This window comes from Ursus maritimus, unplaced genomic scaffold (genome assembly GCF_017311325.1).
Source record: "Ursus maritimus isolate PB19 unplaced genomic scaffold, ASM1731132v1 scaffold_1, whole genome shotgun sequence".
Taxonomy (NCBI): domain Eukaryota; kingdom Metazoa; phylum Chordata; class Mammalia; order Carnivora; family Ursidae; genus Ursus; species Ursus maritimus.
The window spans coordinates 30,105,607-30,125,467 of record NW_024423343.1 but is presented as its reverse complement, the minus strand read 5'-3'; the positions used below and the strand labels follow the sequence as shown (position 1 = coordinate 30,125,467).

Sequence of the window (19,861 nt, the reverse complement as noted above, 5' to 3'; positions counted from 1 at the left end):
CCACAATGAAAGAAAAAAATGATACTGTTCATCAGCTTGAACTTCTTTGCTCCTTTTATGGCAATACTGGGAGTTACTTTCCTAAAGGAGTGATATTTAAGACTAAAGTATTTGGACAGCTACAATTCTGCTAAAATTTGAGTTGGTTTCTCTCGTGTGGTTTTTCCATCATGGTGTCTGAAAGCATGTCACAGCTGCCCCATTCATCACAGGCCAGGCGCCAAAGTTGGTCAGGCACTCCTGTAGTGAAAGTGGTCTTTTCTTGGTCCTTTGCCATAAATTGTGCCACTATTGATATCATTACCAGGTTGGTTTTTGTTGTTGTTGTTGTTGTTGTTTTTTAATGGGTCTCCAGATTTCCGTACAATGGAGTTTGTTAGGTATCGGTTGAAAAGCCTTCTCTAACACCCATAAAATCCTTACAATAAAGAAAATCTAGCTGTCTCCTTTACAGATGATGTACCACTTTCACTCATCTTTTTTTTTTTTTTAATTGAGGTATTGACAGGATCAATAGGAAGAAAATACCGATAAGACGTTTAAGCCCTCCGCAAGAGGGATCACGCACTCCGGCAGAGGTGCTGCTGTGCCTTGGCTACTGGGTCAAGCGTCTTGCTAGACATGCCCATGTGACTGTAGCTTAATGTTTGCCTTTTAGCTACTCATCCCCACCACCCTTGCCTTTTATCGATAACTCTCTATCCAAATCTTTCTTTCTGCTGCCCTCCTCACATGAAAAGAAGGGCCCCTGCATTGAAGAGCTGTCCTTTCCCTTTTTCTCGCACACCTACTCACAGAGAGAATGTGACCCTGCAATAGAAAAGCGAATAAAACTGGAGTAGAAATCAAGTCCAAGAGACTTAGAAACTTAATTTCTCTGGACTTCAATTTCCTAATTGGCTTTTAGAAATCATAGAGCTATCTCTTTGTAGATCTGCGACGGGACTTCGGTGTAGCTTATCCAACATGCTTCCTTGGCTGAGGAGGAGAGAGCTGAGGCGCTGAGGTAGAGCGGCTTCCTGGAAGTTACGTGACGCCAGCGCCATCTCTGGAAGGCAGATCTCCTGACCCCCAGTCTCTCTTCACCATATCTCCGGAGGACATATCCATATTTTAATGTCAAAATGATTCAATTAACGTCAGATTTATTCAGTGAGTGTTGAAGTACAGGATAATTGAAAGGCATTCTTCTACATGCTGACTAGTACAAACTCTATTAAGGAAATGTACTATGTGAAACCAAGATGCAACTCACACCTACTGTTAATATTATTATCAAAATACTATTAATATTGATTACCTGGAAAAATATGTCTTTTCCTATTTATCACTTTTTAAGTTTATAAGATTTTTAACTGTTTGCAATTCATTTTTATCCTCAAAGTGAAATATTTACCAACTTAGGTGTATTTCAATGGCTTTTTCCCCTTTCATATTTATCTTGTTATCCTCAGCGTCAGTAGCATTGACAAGAGAGCGTGTTTTCTTTCTTTAAACTGTCTGTTTTGGTGATTTGATAATTCAGTAGCACAGAAGTAATCCCTTAGAGAAAAGGAAAATTGAAACTAAAAAGACCAGGTTTTGTCCCCTCTCTGTACATAAAGAGTTCATCTTGGAACCTGCGGTCCCTTTCTCCACTCTCCCACCCTGCCTTCCCTCTAGGTTTGCCTTTGGGGCTTTGTTGACTACTTGCCATTCGAGATACCCTTTCTTTCTGAAGATTTTGTAAGAATGTAAAATTCTGTTTTTCTCATTGTTCTGCATGTGATGCCATTGCTTCACCTGTACCGAATCCTCCTTTTTCCCCTGTATTTGCCCCATCTTTATCTCTACTCACTCGTTCTGGAAGCCAATATGATTTCTTTTATGAACTTCATGCTCATCTTTACGAATGCCCAACTGAATATCTAGTGTCTTATTTCTCACACATCTCAAGACATCTTGAATTAAAAGCAAATCCTTCTAACCCTCAATGGGCTAAAGCCAAGATTCGTGGGTTTGTTTGTTTTGTTTGTTTTTTCCGAAACAAACCATAGCAGTTGCTGAAATTTTCCTATTGCTCTCTCTTCCCTAAGCAAGAAGTATAAGAAAGTTTTTAGATTTCTCTTTTATGCTTTTAATTTGCTTTGCATGTATAGTCATTGCTAAATTCTCCCATGTCTGCCTCAAGTTAGCCATTCCATTTCTGCATGTGCCGCTGAGTTTCTATCCATTTCCCTCACGTTGCCCTTCAGGTCTCTCTGCGCTTGCGTCCATCAGCTTCTCACAGAATGCCCTGTTGGCACATGAACTGGGACACCCTTGAGCTCTTCAGTTATCAGTCACCCTAGAATGAATAGCCACCAATATTGATGACAAGCTGGCCTTTTGGTTTTGCTCAGGAGAATCATTAACCATTTTTAGGTAAATCTCTACTCTTACTGAACAATTTAGAACACGTGCCTTTGTGATATTTGGTGTGGGATTTATGGTTTTTTTCTCTGCCCACTGTGGCATCACGTGGATGATTCTTTTGGGCTTCGGTTTCAGTCTCTATAACTGCCTGTCTTTCTAAGATGTCTTTCAAAATCTTGGGGCAGCTGGTGGCTCAGTCAGCTAAGCGTCTGCGTTCAGCTCGCGTCATGATCCCAGGGTCTTGGGTTGGAGCCCCGCATTGGGCTCTCTGCTCAGTGGGGAGCCCACCCCCACTTGTGTTCTCTGGCGCTCGCTCTCTTTCTCTACAAATAAATAAAAATAAAATCTTAAAAAAAAAAAGATGTCTTTCAAAATCTCTAAAACAGAATTTTATGTACAACACATCATCTATCATTTAAGCTATTCCATCCCAAACACATCCTCCAAATGTGGAAAAAATCCATCCAGGGGTGTGTGTGTGCGCGTGTATGAGAGAGAGAGTGAGAGAGAGAGATTATAACAAAGAGACAGAAACTTATATAGATAACTTGAATTTGTGTTGATCTTTATATCTTGCATGATTCCTTAATGTACCCATTTGATCCTTTTAGCTAGTCGCTGCCTCTTTCAGAACTCTTTTCCCCAAAATGAAGTAGGTGATCCTCCTGTGGTTCCCCTTATTTACATTTATAAGGGACATTGGATAAGTAACTGTACCCCTTACAATTCTGGTTTTGCCACCATTAGAATGTGATTGAGCAGTGGGAGAGGTGCAGTCATTCATAGACACCCAGGAACAGACTCCAGTGCTGGTTGGCCCAAGGCCTGGAGGACCTGATGAGTCTAGTCATCTTCCTAGAGGGAAGTACAGTGAGTGTGTGAATAATTTTGTCCTGAGCGTAATATAAGCCCTGGGTATGCGTGAACAGGGCTCCAGAAAGAATTTAGAATTTCTGATGTGGCAAAACCCTATCATCAAGAACAGTCACCTGCAGCTACACACCTGATCAGAAGCTCTTCTGCTTGGAGGGACACTGCTGCTCTCTGGTGCTCTCTGGCTTCCATCAAGTTTCCAGCGTGAGTGTTCACTGGGATGTGTTCAACGATCCGTATATAACCCCACTGGGACACTGCACTGGTATCTGCCTGTGTCTAAATTGTTCTTTGCCCTCACATCCTCTTTTTAAAAATAAATCCTAAGTAAGCACATGACTACTTATCTTAATACCGGCAGCCCCTTGTCCAGCTCCTGATGCGTAATAAGGCCTAAAACATTTAACCATGTGCAAAAACGTAATGCAATTGTATAAGATTTTATGCTTTAAGGTACATAACATTTCTTATTTTATTTGGGCTTTGGTGCCAGTAGCTTTTAAACTCTGATTCCAAGGAATACTGTTGTTCTCTTGAGCTGAACTGAGGGCTTTTGCCTCTAAAATCTAATAGTAAGAATCTTTTCTTAATTAACTGAAAAATACCAATGGATAATGGGTTATTTTTTTCCATTTTCAACTCCCTTCCCACACCATCATTTGTTTTTTCTTAAAAGCTTTGATTGCTATAGTAAGTCTATACCTGGTTCAGGAAAGAATTATGTTTTACTATTTTAACTGGCATTTTATTTCTTTTTCTAAATTTTATTTACTTATTTGAGAGAGACAGTGAGAGAGAGAGCACAAGCAGGGTGGGAGGGGCAGAGAGAGAGGGAGAAGCAGACTCCTTGCTCAGCAGGGAGCCCAATGTGGGACTCAATCTCGGGACTCAATCCCAGGACCCCGGGATCATGACCTGAGCCGAAGGTAGACGCTTAACCAGCTGAGCCACTCGGGAGCCCTAATTTACATATTATTTCATGAAAACTGACTTTTAGGTGTTCAGCTTTTGAGCAGATGACACTGTTCACAACAATAGCAAGTGCTATTAACTCCGTTTTATTGGGGGGGGTGTGGGATTTCCTGCATGAAAATTGCAGACTGGACAGTTCCATGTCCTATGCAGGCCTTCTTTTATTTTAACCTTCTGTCAATTCTATGGTGTATTTTTATCACGAGTTTTTAAAAGATGAGACTGTGTCACCAAGCAGCCCAGTGTCACAGAGCCAGGAAAGGCTAATCTCAGTCTTTCTGACTCCAAAACAGACGGTCCTCTCCTCTGTATGGACACGTGATAGTTCTTAGAGTCTAATCTTAACTGTTAGGTTATAAGCTCCTTTAGTGCAGAGGTTATTACTTTTTTCCTCCCACAGAAAATTCTATAAAACTGGATGTGGTCGTTTCCCTTTCATTTCGGTTAGCGGTGCTTGCAAGGTGGGCTTTCTACTGACATATGTCCCAGGATTTCCCCCAGATCATCTCCAGTACTTGGGATTACTTGTCTTCTGTTCTATAGTAGGATGCATCTGTCTGTCTTTAAGTTGTAACTCAGTCTGTTCCTGGCCAGCACCTTCAAATGAGGCTTGGCAATTTAAAAAAACAAATATCAAATGAATTTTAAATTGCCAAAGGAAGGGTTGTTTAAAACTCTCTGAGATAGCAGTTCATATTTAAATATGCTCATTATTAATTCCAGTGTGAAATGATTTATACTTGTTATTAACACATTAAGACAGCCCAAGGAAAAATAGAAGGTGACTCAACAGGAGACATTCAAGTGTGGAATCCAGAAAAAGTAGAGAAGAAAAAAACTTATTCCCAGTGAGTTGGGAGTATGCTTAAGGTCTAGCCACCTTTGTTTGTTTTTTTGTTAACGTTCCAAATAGTGGGTACACTGGTACAAAACTGAACTATCTTGTTCTGGGAGACAACTGTAATGTTATGGCCTATTGATTAAATGCACAAACTCAAATTCATATTGTCATAGAATTATGTCTTAAATAATTTAGCATTTTGTTGTTAAGACAGCAGACATTGATCGTAAGTGAAGAGTCATAACCATGTCCTTAGAGTTGCAAGAAAATTATCTAGGTTGGCTTTAAGAAAAACATATATTTATTATCCAGGCAAAATAACAAGTCTCTGTTTCTCTCTCTCTCAGACACACACTATGTGTATTCTGTTTGTATTCATATATATGTGTGTCTGACTCATCTGAAAAAACAGTGCAGTTGTCAGTCACTGACATTTCCATTTCTGTGCCTCTAAATCAACTTATTTTTGGGCCTTGGTGTCCCATGCTGGTTTTACTTGCTTTTGATTTATTTGTTTTTAATTCAGTTTTTAGATTGCTGGCATGCAGTGTCCTGGTCTAGGTTAAATGTTTAGAAACTAACTGGAGTTCCGTAGAGTTTTCCCCATTCTCTTCTTAATTTTTAGGCTAATAGGTTGCTTCTGAGGATATCACATTTCGACTGATCTGTTCACTTTATGTTAATGGTAATTCAGATCACCTGAATCAGGGGAAATATTAGTACAGGACTGGGACCCTATTGTCTTGAGATTTTGATGATATTTTCTCTTCTATTTATTTTCTTTTAATGTCTCATTCAAGAGAGTTGCCAGCCATACAACCATTACTGTGTCACTTGCTTAAGAAATTGTTAGATGGAAATGAAGGAATTAGGGAATAATGTGGTGAAATGTTTATTAATCAGAAAGAAATAATGGACCATAAACTTGGACTTTATAATACCTTTTGGTTAGGTTTCATCCTCGGTAACATGTTAATTTCCTATTATAAAAGAAGATATTTTTTTAAAAAGCAACAAGGATAGAAAGAGTCTGAACAAAGATGGAAGGTATTAGCATCTATATTTTGAACACAGAATAAAAATGTTGGAGCACATATAAAAATCAGATTTGTAAATAACTTCAAAATGCATTCGTTTTTTGTAACTGTACCATATAAAATGAAATATGAAAAAAATGTTCTTTTAAGCAGCAATAGCTTGAGAAAGTTGGGGAAGATTTTGCAGAATATTGATAGATGGAGAATTGCATTTCTATTGCTTTCCGTTTTTTCCCCAAAGCATGCAAATAAAAAGTTAATTTTTACATGAGAGCAATTTTTAGACCCCAAAAGGACTTTTTTTGAGAGTTTCCTCTACAGTGGCCAATTTTGTATGAAACAAATTATTTTAGGCCTAATTGCAGGCAGACTAGTTAGGCTGCTAGCTCTGTTAAGGTTGAATTTCACTTGAACTTTCTAATAGTATGATCTTTTCTCAGAATTTAATAACTGGCTCAAATATTTAATAGTGGAAGCTTTCATTAAATTAAAAAGAAATCAAGATATATTTTTAGAAAAACTAACTTATTTTCCTTATCAGTTTTATCGACTTTAGGAGAAAGGAAGAGAATGGAACCCATCTCTTTCTGTACTTAAATAGACATTAATGCTATAACCCCAGCAAATAATTTATTTCAGCGTATATCATCATTCAAAAGATTTGGGAAGCATCAAATGGCTGCAATAACTATACTTCTAGCTCTACTGAATAGCAAATTGCCCTGTGTGAACCTCTTCACTTGTCTGCTGGATAATCATTCTTTTTAATACTCAGATACATTCTCCAGATCAGTTTCAGTTGCACACTGTCAACTTCTGCATTACCTAATGGTTTTTGGTTAAGTACAATGACTTGTTTTGAAATGCAAGTTGGGAAAGATGAGAGTTGAAAGATTTTGTTTCCATGTGTCAGTCTGTAAATAGATGACAAAAGATCATTAAATGGATTAATTTACAAGCATCCTTAGAAATAGAATGTTTTTACATAAAAGCATGTTATAAACCTTTTTAATTAAATTGCATTGTACCATGCACTCTCTTCTCCCCAGGGTTCTGTTGACCTCTCACCTCTTATTTTGTCCTACAGGCACTCCACTGCTGGTGAGGAGAAGCAGCGACCCAGCACCGGGCCCACCTGCTGATGCCCAGCCAAGTGCTTCACACCCCAGTGGCCAGAGTCTGAAACCTGTTACTCTAGTAGGTATCCTGCAGTTTGCCTTTCTAATGAAAGATCAAAGTGCCTTACTGATAGACTAACTGGGACTCTGCAGTCTTAAGTAAGTTGATCATTAGAGAGCATTTGATAGGACATACAGTATTAGTAATAGCTACTATGAGCTATCATTAGAACTTATGTTCTAGTAATTTTACATGTACTGATTATGTGCCACGGACTCTTTGAAGTGCTTTACACTAAGTCACTTAAACTTTGTCATCAAGTGGTCACAAATTTTTGCCTCCATTTTGCTGATAATGCCATTGAGGCAGAGGGAGGTTTAGTAATTTGTCTAAGGTCACAACTAGTAAGTAACACAGTCAAGAATTTAACCCAGGTGGCTTGGCTCCAAAGTTTCTGTGCTCTTAACCAGTGCACTGCACTGTTGAATTTCCTCCATCCTCCTGCTTTGTAATGCCCAAGGGTATCATTTTATATTTTTTCAGTGTGTTAATGCAGTGCTTTGTGAAGTCCTACCATAGTGAATGGTCACAGAGTTTTGAGATACCAGTATCATGTATATGTGGTACCACTACTGGGTTTCTAGAACTCAACATCCAAATTAAAGAAAAATAAAATTATATACTGGAAGTGCTTATAACAAGACACACTTACAACTGATGGGTTAAATGGAAGATGAATCCTGAAGAAATGAGGTCCTTCTTTCATATGGTACTGTCGGATCTTTCTGATAAATCCTGAGTCACTTGGAAAGGTTGTGACTGTGGTCCATCCTTGGAAATCACCTGAGAGTTAGATTTTGGTTAATGGATATATATTTTTGCAATAGGTGATCTTCAATAATGTAGCCATAATATCAAAAAATTTCCTAAAAGCAAGGCTCTTCCCCCATTTTAAGTCTCACTGTCTATAGTGCCTTAAGACGAAAAAAAAAAAAAAGCAGTATTTTAGAGTATATAAGGATGCTGAATGAGCTAACTGGATTCTCACCAGTTTGGTATAAAAAGATCTTATCAAGAACCAGTGCCAACGTGTATCTGTTAGGAGTCACTATACCAAACCATTGATTATTTACAAATAAGTTTGTGGCGGTATTTTGGCATATTTGTTTCTGTAAACAAGGAAGCAAGTGTCCTCAAAGTATTTTAGATGTAATGTTTCCCCACCGTCCTTTTAAGGAAACATATTAAAGGAACATTATTTTAATAAAAATCAGGTGTATGTATTCTACTTTAATGGGGAGTTTAAACAGAACCAGTATTTAAAACACTGATTGAGACTATGTTAAGTCCAAGTATATTGGATTGGAGGAAGAGAAGCTATAAATGAGAAAAGTTACAGTTTACTGCTTATCTTTACAATGTCGGTATACCCCAAGTCAGAGTGTATCTGATTGTGTTACCATCATTTCCCTGCAGAGAATCACCAGTATGTAGTTCAATGTTTTTATCACTTAGGATCTGGGTTTAGACCAGTCGAAAATACTCAATATTGCTTTCCCTACAGGAAATGAGGACTAGTATGTTTCTGATAGATTCCATATTCTTACCAAACTAGGATACTATTGAGTTCTAAGCTGAAACATTTGGTGAGGGAGTATATTATTACTCGCAAAGGTGCAAATCCTAATTCAAGAAGAAAGGCTGGCACCCCAAATTCTTTTACCTAATCGTATGCCAGTTACCAAACAGTGGCTGAGTCTGTATGTATCTACAGTAAAAAGGAAAACACATTTCTTCCTTTCCTTAGTGTTCCCTGTGGCTGATGAAATTGCAGACCTGAGGCCCAAAGAATAGAGTCTGGTCCTTGGCTTGCCACGGAATACTGGCGCATCCTAACCTTCTCTTTCTTCAGTTGTAAAATAATGTCCAAGCAAACTTCAAGCCTTAACAGTCCAAGGTGCAGACATTGTGCCTTATTTTTCTTTCTATTTCTAATGCCAGGTACGTGGAGGGTGCTCACTGTGTGTGTGTTGGACTTAGGAATGTAGGCACGTATTAGTCTGGGGAAAGTTCTAGAATTTCTCAGCAGTTTACCCACCTTCTCTAACTTGGCCATTCTCTCTGTTCCTCAAAAGATCTACCAGGTAAAGATTTATCTGCTCCAAAGTCTGGTTCACCTCAGGCAAGAGACAGTTTAACTGCCGTACTAGGAAAAGCAGGCAAAGTTAGTAAAGGAAAACATTTAGTTGAGTCTATTTTTACCCAGAAGAAAAATACCTGTGTGTGTGTGAGTGTGTGAGTGTGTGTGTGTGTGTGTGTGTGTGTGTGTTATGATTCTGTTCATTTATTCCTGTGTATCCTAACTCATGGACTATTTAGACCTGCATTGTCCAATATTATAGCCACTGGCCACTCGTGGTTACTGAGCACTAGAAATGTAATTCGAGTGTAACATACATAATGGATTTTAAAGATTGAGATATAAAAAAAAGTAATATGAAAGACCTCATTAATAATTTCTATATTGACTACACATTGAAATAATACTATGGTAAGTTAGGTGGAGTAAAATATGTTACCAAAATTATTTTCACCCGTTTCTTTTTAAAGCATGGCTACTAGAAAATTTAGAATTAGAACTATGGTTCACATTTTATTTCCATTGGACAGAACAGCTCTAGACAGAAGTAAAATTGGATACAGCATTAATGAAATGGTTTGAGACCCTTGGGAGAAGTTCTTTGAGTTGCACATCATCTCTGGGGTAACAGTGTGATTAGGTTTGCCTGGGGCAGTCCTAGTTCGTGCCTGTTGTTCTGGCATAATTATTAATAGTGTCCCCACTAACTCTCAGAGGTGTCCATGTATGGATGATAAATTATGTGGCACCCTACATATAGCCCCATAGTCACTTCTATTGTTTGCTCAGTGATAAGAGGAATGGCCTTTCAAGGAAACCATGGGAACACAACCACAACTCTCACATCGGAGCCCACTGCAGAGAGGGGTTTGTGTGGCCAGCGCCTGAGCCCAGGGAGCACAGAATTGGAGACCGCAGAGTCTTTCCCATCCCTCAGGTTCCATTGTTCCACTTGGTGCTTCTTCTACAACTCCAGCCGCACCATATTTGATGCCTGTGAATTAATATGCGATGATGAATATGGGGAGTGTACGGTAATACAGCCATGGTGCAACTAACATGAACAATAATTGCTTAAAAAGCTCTGTTCAATTGCACTGCCTTTCAATATCCAAAGGAAGAAAAACAATCAAAATTCCTATCTCTTAAACAGAGTGTTCACATGTAAGTAATTCACAGATGGCAGAGCCCCAAGTGGGTTATGTTCAGTCATTCCCAAGAAATGAAACTTACTTATAACCCACAGCTTAAAAAGCTGTAAGGATGAATATCTGACACATTTGATTATGTTGAAATATTGCCTTTAAAACCACAGTTGATGACTGTTATTTTTACTTGCACTTCATTAGGCTTATTATAGCAGGAAGAACTTTCTTTGATGCCCAGAGACGCATGTTTGTGAAAAGCTGGAGAAGTTGCACTTGTTTTCTGGCTGGTTAAATTATTACAAATTGGTAATTTAAGATGTACACCCTCAGACAAGGTGAAGTTTTAAAAAGCGTTTAAATTGGGAAAATCAAATTCTCTACAAGACTCACATTCAGTGTATTGAAAAGCCACCAAATCTCACTCTTTGTTACTTAGGGTACCACCAGCGAAACAGCATGGAAATTTATTTTCTTTCTTCCTCTTTTCATAAACCCATCAGTTAATCAGAATAGCATAATTATTAATGTGCAAATCGTAATGACTATTTATCTTTCAAGGCAATAGAAAATCCAATTCTACTGACTGCTTTTGAATTAAAGAAAGAGAATCCTGGGGGCAAGATGTAATAGTGGGAGTCTGCTTATGGGATGTCTTACCTCCCTTGCCTTGATTGTAACCTGGTGTTCTTGGCTTAAGGGCATGCCGTAAAACCAGGTTCTTGAAATTGATGTTCCTGAATTTGTGGGTGGAAGAGAACTCTAAAACAGATGTGATTTTTTTCTTAATATCCGGTTAACTACTATGGTTGTTTTGTGTTTTAATGACTGTTTATAGTTTCACATTTAACCCCTAAAGCAAAATGATCCTGCAGGGCGAGTAAATTAAAAAGTGGATTCCTGAAAATTATAATGCTGTGGTTGTTCTCGGACAGTAAATGACTTTGTTTGTTCTAAAACTGTTACTTGTCTTGCATCACCAAAATAAATTAAGAAAATATTGGTCTGTCTTTTAAAAGTTCATATCCACAAAATATACATTTTCTTTTTTAAAAATAACAGGGCAATACTGAGGTTATGAAATTGGGAGTTCATGGATGAGTTTCAGAGGGTCTGTGAACTCTGAAGTTTTATTCTGTGGACCGTTGCATATGTGCGTGCATTTTTGTGAAGGAGACTATTGCTTTTTTTTTTTTTTTTTTTTTTTTTGAGACTCTCTCACTCTTATCAAATTTTAAAAGGAAAAAAATAATCCAGAACTACCTGTTTGCAGGTTTAGGATGAAACAACATGGGAAAGCCACCAGTTCTCAGAATTTGATGCATGATAATCAAGATTAAGAAGTATGGTGGACACCACCCCCCAACTTTTAAATAATTAAGGCTATTTCATCATATTATCACTTTGCCTGTCCAACACATAGGATATAAACTCAAGATGTAAGCATGGAGAGAAGTTTTTGAATTGCTGCATTGAGAGGTCAGCAATAATTCTTAAGTGAGTAGCAGCCTGATTGTTAGCAAGAGTAGGATTGGAGGTAAAGGGAAGACACCCTGGGGAGAAGTGTTTCTGGTGGTCTTGCATGTTAAGGAAGATGAGATGGTTCTTTGTAGTTTTTCCTATTGTATCAGCAAAGATAGTGGCAGGTAGCTTCAACTGGGAGGAAGTATTTCCAATGCATACGGGCATTCTCTTTGCGCTTTGCAGATAATAAGATGGAACACTGATTTGAGAAATTTTCCTTTGTGTGTCACATATATGGAAATCATCATCAGTGTTGGTCTCGGCTTAAACATTTTCACATCCATGAAAGAAATCACTGAAATATTACAGAGAAATTTAAGTAGCTTGGTGTTTTGGATTAAAATCATCAAATTGTCACTGAGTGATATGAGAGGACTTTCGGTTGTGGGCAGCTGACTGTCAAAACCCAACATAGAAACTTAAAAATTTTGAACAACCAAATCCTATTTTTCTTTCCATTAGATATGCAATTAAGTAGCTGTAGAAACATTGAAATAAATTAATTGTTGTAGACAGTGATGTAGATTGGAAAGAAGGCTCTACTCATTGTCTTCCAATGAGGAGAGATGGATACCAATGAGCAAAAGGGAGGGAGAAATAGCATGTAATATATAATTGCGTTATTTAGAGATACCGAAGGCTGCAAAAGGTTTTTCTTTTTTTCCCCCTTCCTGACACAGTGATTTAATAATAGTCCTGGTGTTTGTAACTCCAGCTGTTCACGCTGTGCGCTGATAAGACCAAAGCTTGGAGACACATTGCAACGATGGTTTTCATATGGCTTTGTTTTCAAGAGATAAAGCTGCCATCCAGTATTTCACGGGGCCAAATGTTTACTTAGGTTGGCAGGTTTCGGCAGCTTAATTTCTGAAGCATTTATAAGACCTGAGTTCCAGGTGGGGAAAATCTAGAAGCCTAATTTATTCTGCAACAGAATTGTTCACCAAATCTTACAGAAGTTGGTGAAACAAATTTGGACTCTCTGGATGTCTGCACCATGACTAATAAAGGAACCTGGGAAACGTGATTCCTGTGTAGATGTATGCTCCCCGATCATACTTCCTGGGTCTAGTCCAGAACTGAAAGTCTAAGAGAAGGACCACTATTCAGAGGTTAGTTTCAGAAATTAAAATAATAACCATGACATGTCATCTTTTGCTGTTTAAATTGATCTGCTCATAATGAAAATTGAATGGGGGCTCCTGGGTGGCTCAGTCGGTTAAGCATTCACTCTTGATTTCAGCTCAGGTCATCATCTCAGGCTTGTGAGATCAGCCCTGCTTTGGGCTCCGTGCTCAGCACAGAGCCTGCAGGAGATTTTCTCCCTCTCCTTCTGCCCCTCCTCCTGCTCGGGTGCTATCTCTCTCTCTATCTCTCTCAGAGGAAGGATAGAAGGAAGGGAGGGAGGAAGGGAGGAAGGAAGGAATATCTAAAAAAAAAAAAAAAGAAAGAAAAGAAAAGAAAGAAAATTGAATGAGTTTTGCTTTAATGTCAGCATAAATTGATTAATCTTTTAGATGCCCAAGACCTCTGCTCTGCGCCATCTGGAAAGCATAAATTATGGTCCTTGTCCTCAGGAAACTTACAGCCTGGTTATGATGACCAAATCTAAAGCAATTAAACAACCCTAGCCATCTGCAAGCAAGTATCAAACGATTAAATAATACATTTTAGTGATCAGAATTCGCGTCCTTCGCCTTAAGTCTGCACTCTGCTCTGCCTCCCAGGCCCCTCGAGGGAATTCCCATGTGCAGAATCTCTGTTAGCTCTTACCTCACCCTTTTTTCCATGTCTGCTACAAGACTGAGCTCCTCAGGGGCATGAGTCAGTATATTCATTTTTTTATCCAAGCCCCCGACACCTTACACATACATACATGACTAGATGATTAAAACTGTTACTTCTGAGATGGACAGAGTGCATTCGACAACTTTTAACACATCTTGTGAAGCTGTGCACGGGTGTGGGTGTGTATCATCGATAGGAATGAGCGTATGAATTAGAATGTGAAAATCGTGAAATCACCTGTTCAACGTACTGCTTTGCTCCCTAAATAGCTTTTAGTTGAGAATTTTCTGCTGAGGACAATGTGTTACCTGTGTTGACAAGGGGAGAGGGATGTTTAAACACAAAGTCTCCACTTGGAATCAAAACGTGGGTTGATGGCTCAGGGCAGCCGTTTCAATTGTGAGAACTACTTCGTCTCTTTACAGGTCTAGCAGTGATTTCACCTAGAAATTGGCTCTGAGGAAGCACAGAAATGATAGGAAGACAACAAACTGATAATTCTAGGGATGAACATTAGAAAGCCTAACTTTGTTTATGCCCTTGATACATGAACAGAGAGTAGAAATTAATATGCATGCAAGGGAGTCGATTATCTGAGCTCTACATCTTTGTCAACAAAACTGGGAGTTCTAGAATCTGAAGGTTCATGATCTTGGCAGTTACAGCTTTTTAGTTTTCTAATAACTGTGTTCAAAGAATTGAGAAAATCCTTGATTAGACTGGAAATGTCTGGGCAACATCCCTCTCGTATGCCTACCACATCTGCAGATTTCCCCTTCGAACCGTTCCTCCTATTCCATCTTCTTTTAGAGGTTCTTCTGGTTTCAAGTGATTTGGAAGAAAATAAGAAGAAAAAGAAATCCTGGTATGTGAAATAATTCAAGAGTATGGGAACATTTACAAGGTGTCTCTTAGTGAAAATACTAATGAACATCTCATGTTAGCAGTGTGGGCAAATGTAATTTGACAGTGTTGTTTAAAATTTGGTAAAGGTGATGTTTAAAGTAGCCTTATTCTAAAGGTCAAGATCCTGTATTCTGATTGCAGCAGTAACTCGGTGAGCCTGAGTAAATTATTTAAATTGTGCGTGATTTCCTCAAATTTCATGTAACTAAAAGGAAATAATAAATAGAAATCCTATATGAACTTCTGTTATTCTTAGGGACTGAAACATCCAGACTAGCAACTTCAGGGTTCCAGATGTGAGTTAACATGCTGGATATGAATTCAACTTTAAATTTCCTTTTAATACCTCAATATTTATAATTGTTCATGGAATGGGGTTGTATTTCTATCCAAAACACCAAAGATTATTTTTATTGGTCAGGGTAATAATATTAAGGGGTGTGTGTGTGTGTGTGTGTGTGTGTGTGTAAGGCCAAATACACAAAGGCAGCAGTATAAAGACATACATCCATACATAAGCACACTTAAATTCTGTGGAAGAGAGCACAGCTTAAATCTGAAGGTTCAAGTACAGTAGATCATGTTGCTTTCAAGTGAAAGCTGGAGGGTATGGACCATATCTCTGTCTCTCTGTTCCGATGGACCTTCCACGTTGTGGACATTTACTGAAAAATGATGGCATGGAAGGAAACGGTTCATGGGGTTTATCTTGGGAAGATGCAAGACAATTATTAAGCGGAAAAGATTTTTTTTTTCCTTGAGCATGGTGTGATTCTTAGAAATCTCTTCTGATGGGGGATTTCTTTTTTCTCACAACATAAACTCTTCTTAAGTGTTTCATTTTGGTTTTTTTCCTTTCAAACTTTAGTCATAGAATGACACTGTACAGACATTTAAAAGATTTCTGTCTTTCTCAGGAGGGTGGCCCCTTTCCTAATACCTCTGTACTTGAAAATAGAATTCTGATTTAGATGAATCACATTTTAAAAGTAGCTACTGTGTGTGTTTTACGCTTGTGGAAACATACAGCGTCCTCGTAAGCAGCATGTGAGCTTGTCACCATACAGCTTTTGATGTCTGATTAGATGATCATAGGGACATCTGGAATGAGTTAGTTTTGAAGTTACTGGTGTGAGGCACTAGAGAATCCAAACCCTTCTGACAGACTTGAACCAGTAAAAACATTGCTACTTTTAGCAAATCTTTTTTAACTTCCAACTAGCTGATGATTTTCAGACTGACATTGCCCTGATGTTTTGCAACTGACTTCCCAGCCCTCTTTCCCTACAAATCTCCCTCCTTTCTACACAAAGAATGGGTAAATGGCTTTTGTTGCAAAAATCGTAAAGGATTATTCCCCTTTAAGAGGAGAAGGCAGATTCTTAAGTGTCAGAAGTCAGAATTGATGGATTTGCTTCTAAAGAAATTGTGTTGTCTCCCTTTTTCTGTGCCTTTAATTTCACTGCTGTGTCGACCACCCATGCCTTCTTAATTCTTAAATAAAACGTATTTGACAGTCAGCTATGTTCTGTGAAGATCCAAACATCAGTAAGCATCTAAAGCATTTGCTGTTGCTATAGTGTGATGGCACATATCTAGAACACCTAGGAAGAGCTCACACATTTACTGAGTCAGAATGGCATTTGAGGGGCACCTGGGTGGCTCAGCTGGTTAAGCCCAGATGCTTGTCTGCCTTTGGCTCAGGTCATGATCCCAGGGTTCTGGGATCGAGCCCCACGTATCACTCCCTGCTTAGCAGGGAGTCTGCTTCTCCCTCCACCCCTGCTCATTCTCCCCCGCCCCCGCTCACTGTCTCAAATAAATAAATAAAATCTTTTTTTAAAATGTCATTTGAATAGTCTCATTATATAGAGACATTGCTTAGTTAATGGTTGTTTCGTTTGTCCCGTGGGGTTTTTATTAGTATGAGATGGTTCCTTATTGTATCATGAATAAAATGATTATATACCTATAAGTATCTGGATCGGTTTACAACACTTGACAGGTCACTTTCCTGCATTGAAAGAACTGACCATTTCCCATGCCTCCAGGATCTATTTTAAATTTCTTGGTCTTGGTAGGACTTTTTTTTCTATTGTGGTAAAATACACATAATATAACATCTACCATCTTAACCATGTTTAAGTGTAAGTTAAGTGGCACCAGGTACATTCACAATATTGTGCAACCATCTGCCATCCATGTCCAGAACTCTTTTCCTCTTATAAGACCCAAACTCTGTACCTATTAATCAACAGAGAAAGAATAAAGTTATTTTCTTTTTTAGTGTGGTAAACTATACATAACATAAAATTTAGATTTTAATCATTTTTCAGTATACCGTTCAGCAGCATGAAGTGGTCACTTTGTAGTGCAGCTGGAAGCCACAATCCATCTCCAGAACATTCTCATCATCCCATACTGAAATTCTGTACTCTGTAAATAGTGACTCCCCACTTCCTTCTTCCCCAGCCCCTGGTAACCACTATTCTGCGTTCTGTTTCTATAAATTTGACCATTCCGGTTCTTTCATGTAAGTGGAATCATGCAATATTTGTCCTTGGGTAGCTGGGTTATGGCACTTAGCATCATGTCCTCAAGGCTCATCCATGTTCTAGCCTGTGCCGTAATTTGCTTCCTTTTTAAGAATTGAATAATATTCCATTGTATGTATAGACTGCATTTTGCTTACCCATTCATTGGTTGAGAGACACTCTTGTTGCCTTCATCTTCTAGCTTTGGGAATAATGCTTCGGTGAATGTGGGTGTACAAATCTCTTTCAGACCCTGCTTTTGGTTATTTTGGGTATTCACCCAGAAGTGGAATTGCTGGATCATATGGTTATTTTGAAGTTTTTTGAGGAACCACCATGCTGTTTTCTGCAGTAGCTGTATAATTGTACAGCCTCACCAGCAAGTGCGTGAGGCTCCCAGTCTCTCCACATTCTAACACTCGCTATTTTCTATTGTTCAGATAGTATCCATCCTTATGAGTGTGAGGTGGCAACTTAGAGTCTTGGTTTGGATTTCCCTAATGACTAGGGACGTTGAGCATCTTCTCAGGTGCCCAGTAGCCACTCATATACAGGTCTCCCCAACTACCAAAAGTAGAGTGTCTATTGCAATGAAAAGCTTTTGTAAGCCGAAATGGCATGAAATGCAAAAGCAACTACCATTAATTTATAGGGGGAAAGCTTTGAGCATTCCCACACCCAAAAAATAATGTCTCCTAGGCTTTTCTAATACCTTAGGACACATCTCGCTAACAGTTGTACAATATAAATCATGATAAAGCACAGATACTCACACAGTTGAAAGCTATGCTGAGTGTAGCCATTCTAGCTCCTTGGGGTGCACGCTGGCTGCAAAACAAATACTTAACACTATTTTCGCTTTTTTTTTTTTTTTATCAAAGCAAAAAAATCCTCTTTGGGTTTCTTTTGGTTGGTGAAAACAGGTACTAATGTAGAAAAGGTACTAATGTAAGGAAAGTGGCGTAATGTGAACTTTCAAAGAGTGAGGGATACCTGTCGTTTTCCTTGGAGAAACATCGATTCAGTTTCTTTGCCCTTTTTAAAATCGGGTTGTTTGTTGTTGTTGAGTTTTATGCGTTCTTCAAATATTGTGAATATGAATCCTTACCATATAGATGATCTGCAAGTGTTTTCTCCCATTCTGTAGGTTGCCTTCTCACTCTGTTAACAGTTTCCTTTGGTGCACAAAAGCTTTTCATTTTTGTGAAGTTGGTTTGTCTACTTTGTTGCTCTTGTTTCTTGTGTCTTTGTGTCAAATTCAAGATATCATGACCAACTCCAGTGTGGCGAAGACCTTGTCCTATGTTTTCTTCTAAGAGTGGTAAAGTTTGAGCTCTCGTGTTTAGGTCTATGACCCATTTTGAGTTGATTTTTGTGTATATGGTGCTAGGTAAAAGTCCAAGTTCATTTTTTTTTCTTTTTTTTGCATGTGGATATCCAGTTTTTCAGCAACATTTATTGAAAATACTGTTTTTCCTCCCACTAAAAAGTCTTGGTACTCTTCCTGTCCAAATGTATTTAATCACATTAGCAAGGGTTTACTTTTGGGTTCTTGGCACAACTTTTTACAGCCTAACCTCTACCTGTACGTTTAGCTCATCTCCAGGCCCCCTGTGCTCACCATGCGCACTGTGAACGGTTTCTCCCACTCACAGGGAATGCTTCTGTCTGTGTGTCTTTGCCCAGCCATTTCTTCTGTCACGAATGACAACTGTCACTCATCTCTCTTTCCCCTAGTACATATCCAGTTTTCTTTCAAACCCTAGTCTAACAGCCTCTTCCTTTACTAACCCTTCCCTAACCCCTTTCTGCTACAGACAGAATTAAATACTTCCTATCCAGTGCACACTAGCATGTCTTTATTATACTTCTATCTTACATTATGATTTTCCACATTTTCTATCTCTTTACTAGACTCTGAGCCCCTAGTGGGTGAATCACATTTCCTCTACGTACCCAGAACATAGCATTGTGCCTACAGAACAGGGGTTGCTTAGAAAACGTTTATATAAAGAATGCAGTACATTCTCTGATCTCACAGTAGCCTACTTAAACCATGAAGCAATTTAATTGCAGTTTTAATAGCATTAATCTACATGCTAGGTCTGCCAACAGATGGCCACATAATAGTACCCAGGATGTCATGGAGTCAGGGACTTTCTTTGCTCAGTTCCAAGTTCATGTCAGATGTAGACACTTTATTATATATACTCAAATATATTATTTCATCCCATTACAATATGCAAGTTCAGCTTTGTTCACTCTGTTGTATAGGTGAAGAGGCTAAGACTCAAACAAATTAACTCATTTACTGCAGATCATACTACTAAACAGCAGTGCTAGCATTTACGTCAAATATGTCTTAATCCGGTATAGCATCTGTTCATGCTATCACTCAAATGTTAGCTTCGCAAGTGGCACCCTAGAGTTTATACCTCTGTCCCACTGATTCCTCAAATGCTTTGGGCAATCTTCACTTGAAACTTCTTTCAAAGCCAGTTTACAAGCCTCTTCCTAAAAAGAAAAAAAAAAAGAAATAATAATTTCATTATTTTATAGCCACACTTTATTTTCCAACCAAAAATGGC

The 19,861-nt window shown here is 38.5% G+C and overlaps 1 protein-coding gene across 6 annotated transcripts in view; it reads left to right on the top strand.

Moving 5' to 3' along the window:
* PARD3B (par-3 family cell polarity regulator beta) overlaps positions 1-19,861 on the top strand; it is a 978,033-nt gene that overhangs the window by 451,869 nt on the left and 506,303 nt on the right. For all 6 annotated transcript variants that reach the window (XM_040641719.1, XM_008687551.2, XM_040641729.1 and 3 more), the window contains exon 4: positions 7,205-7,314. In XM_040641719.1, coding sequence (XP_040497653.1) covers positions 7,205-7,314 — 110 coding nt within the window. The remainder of the gene's footprint in view (positions 1-7,204; positions 7,315-19,861) is intronic.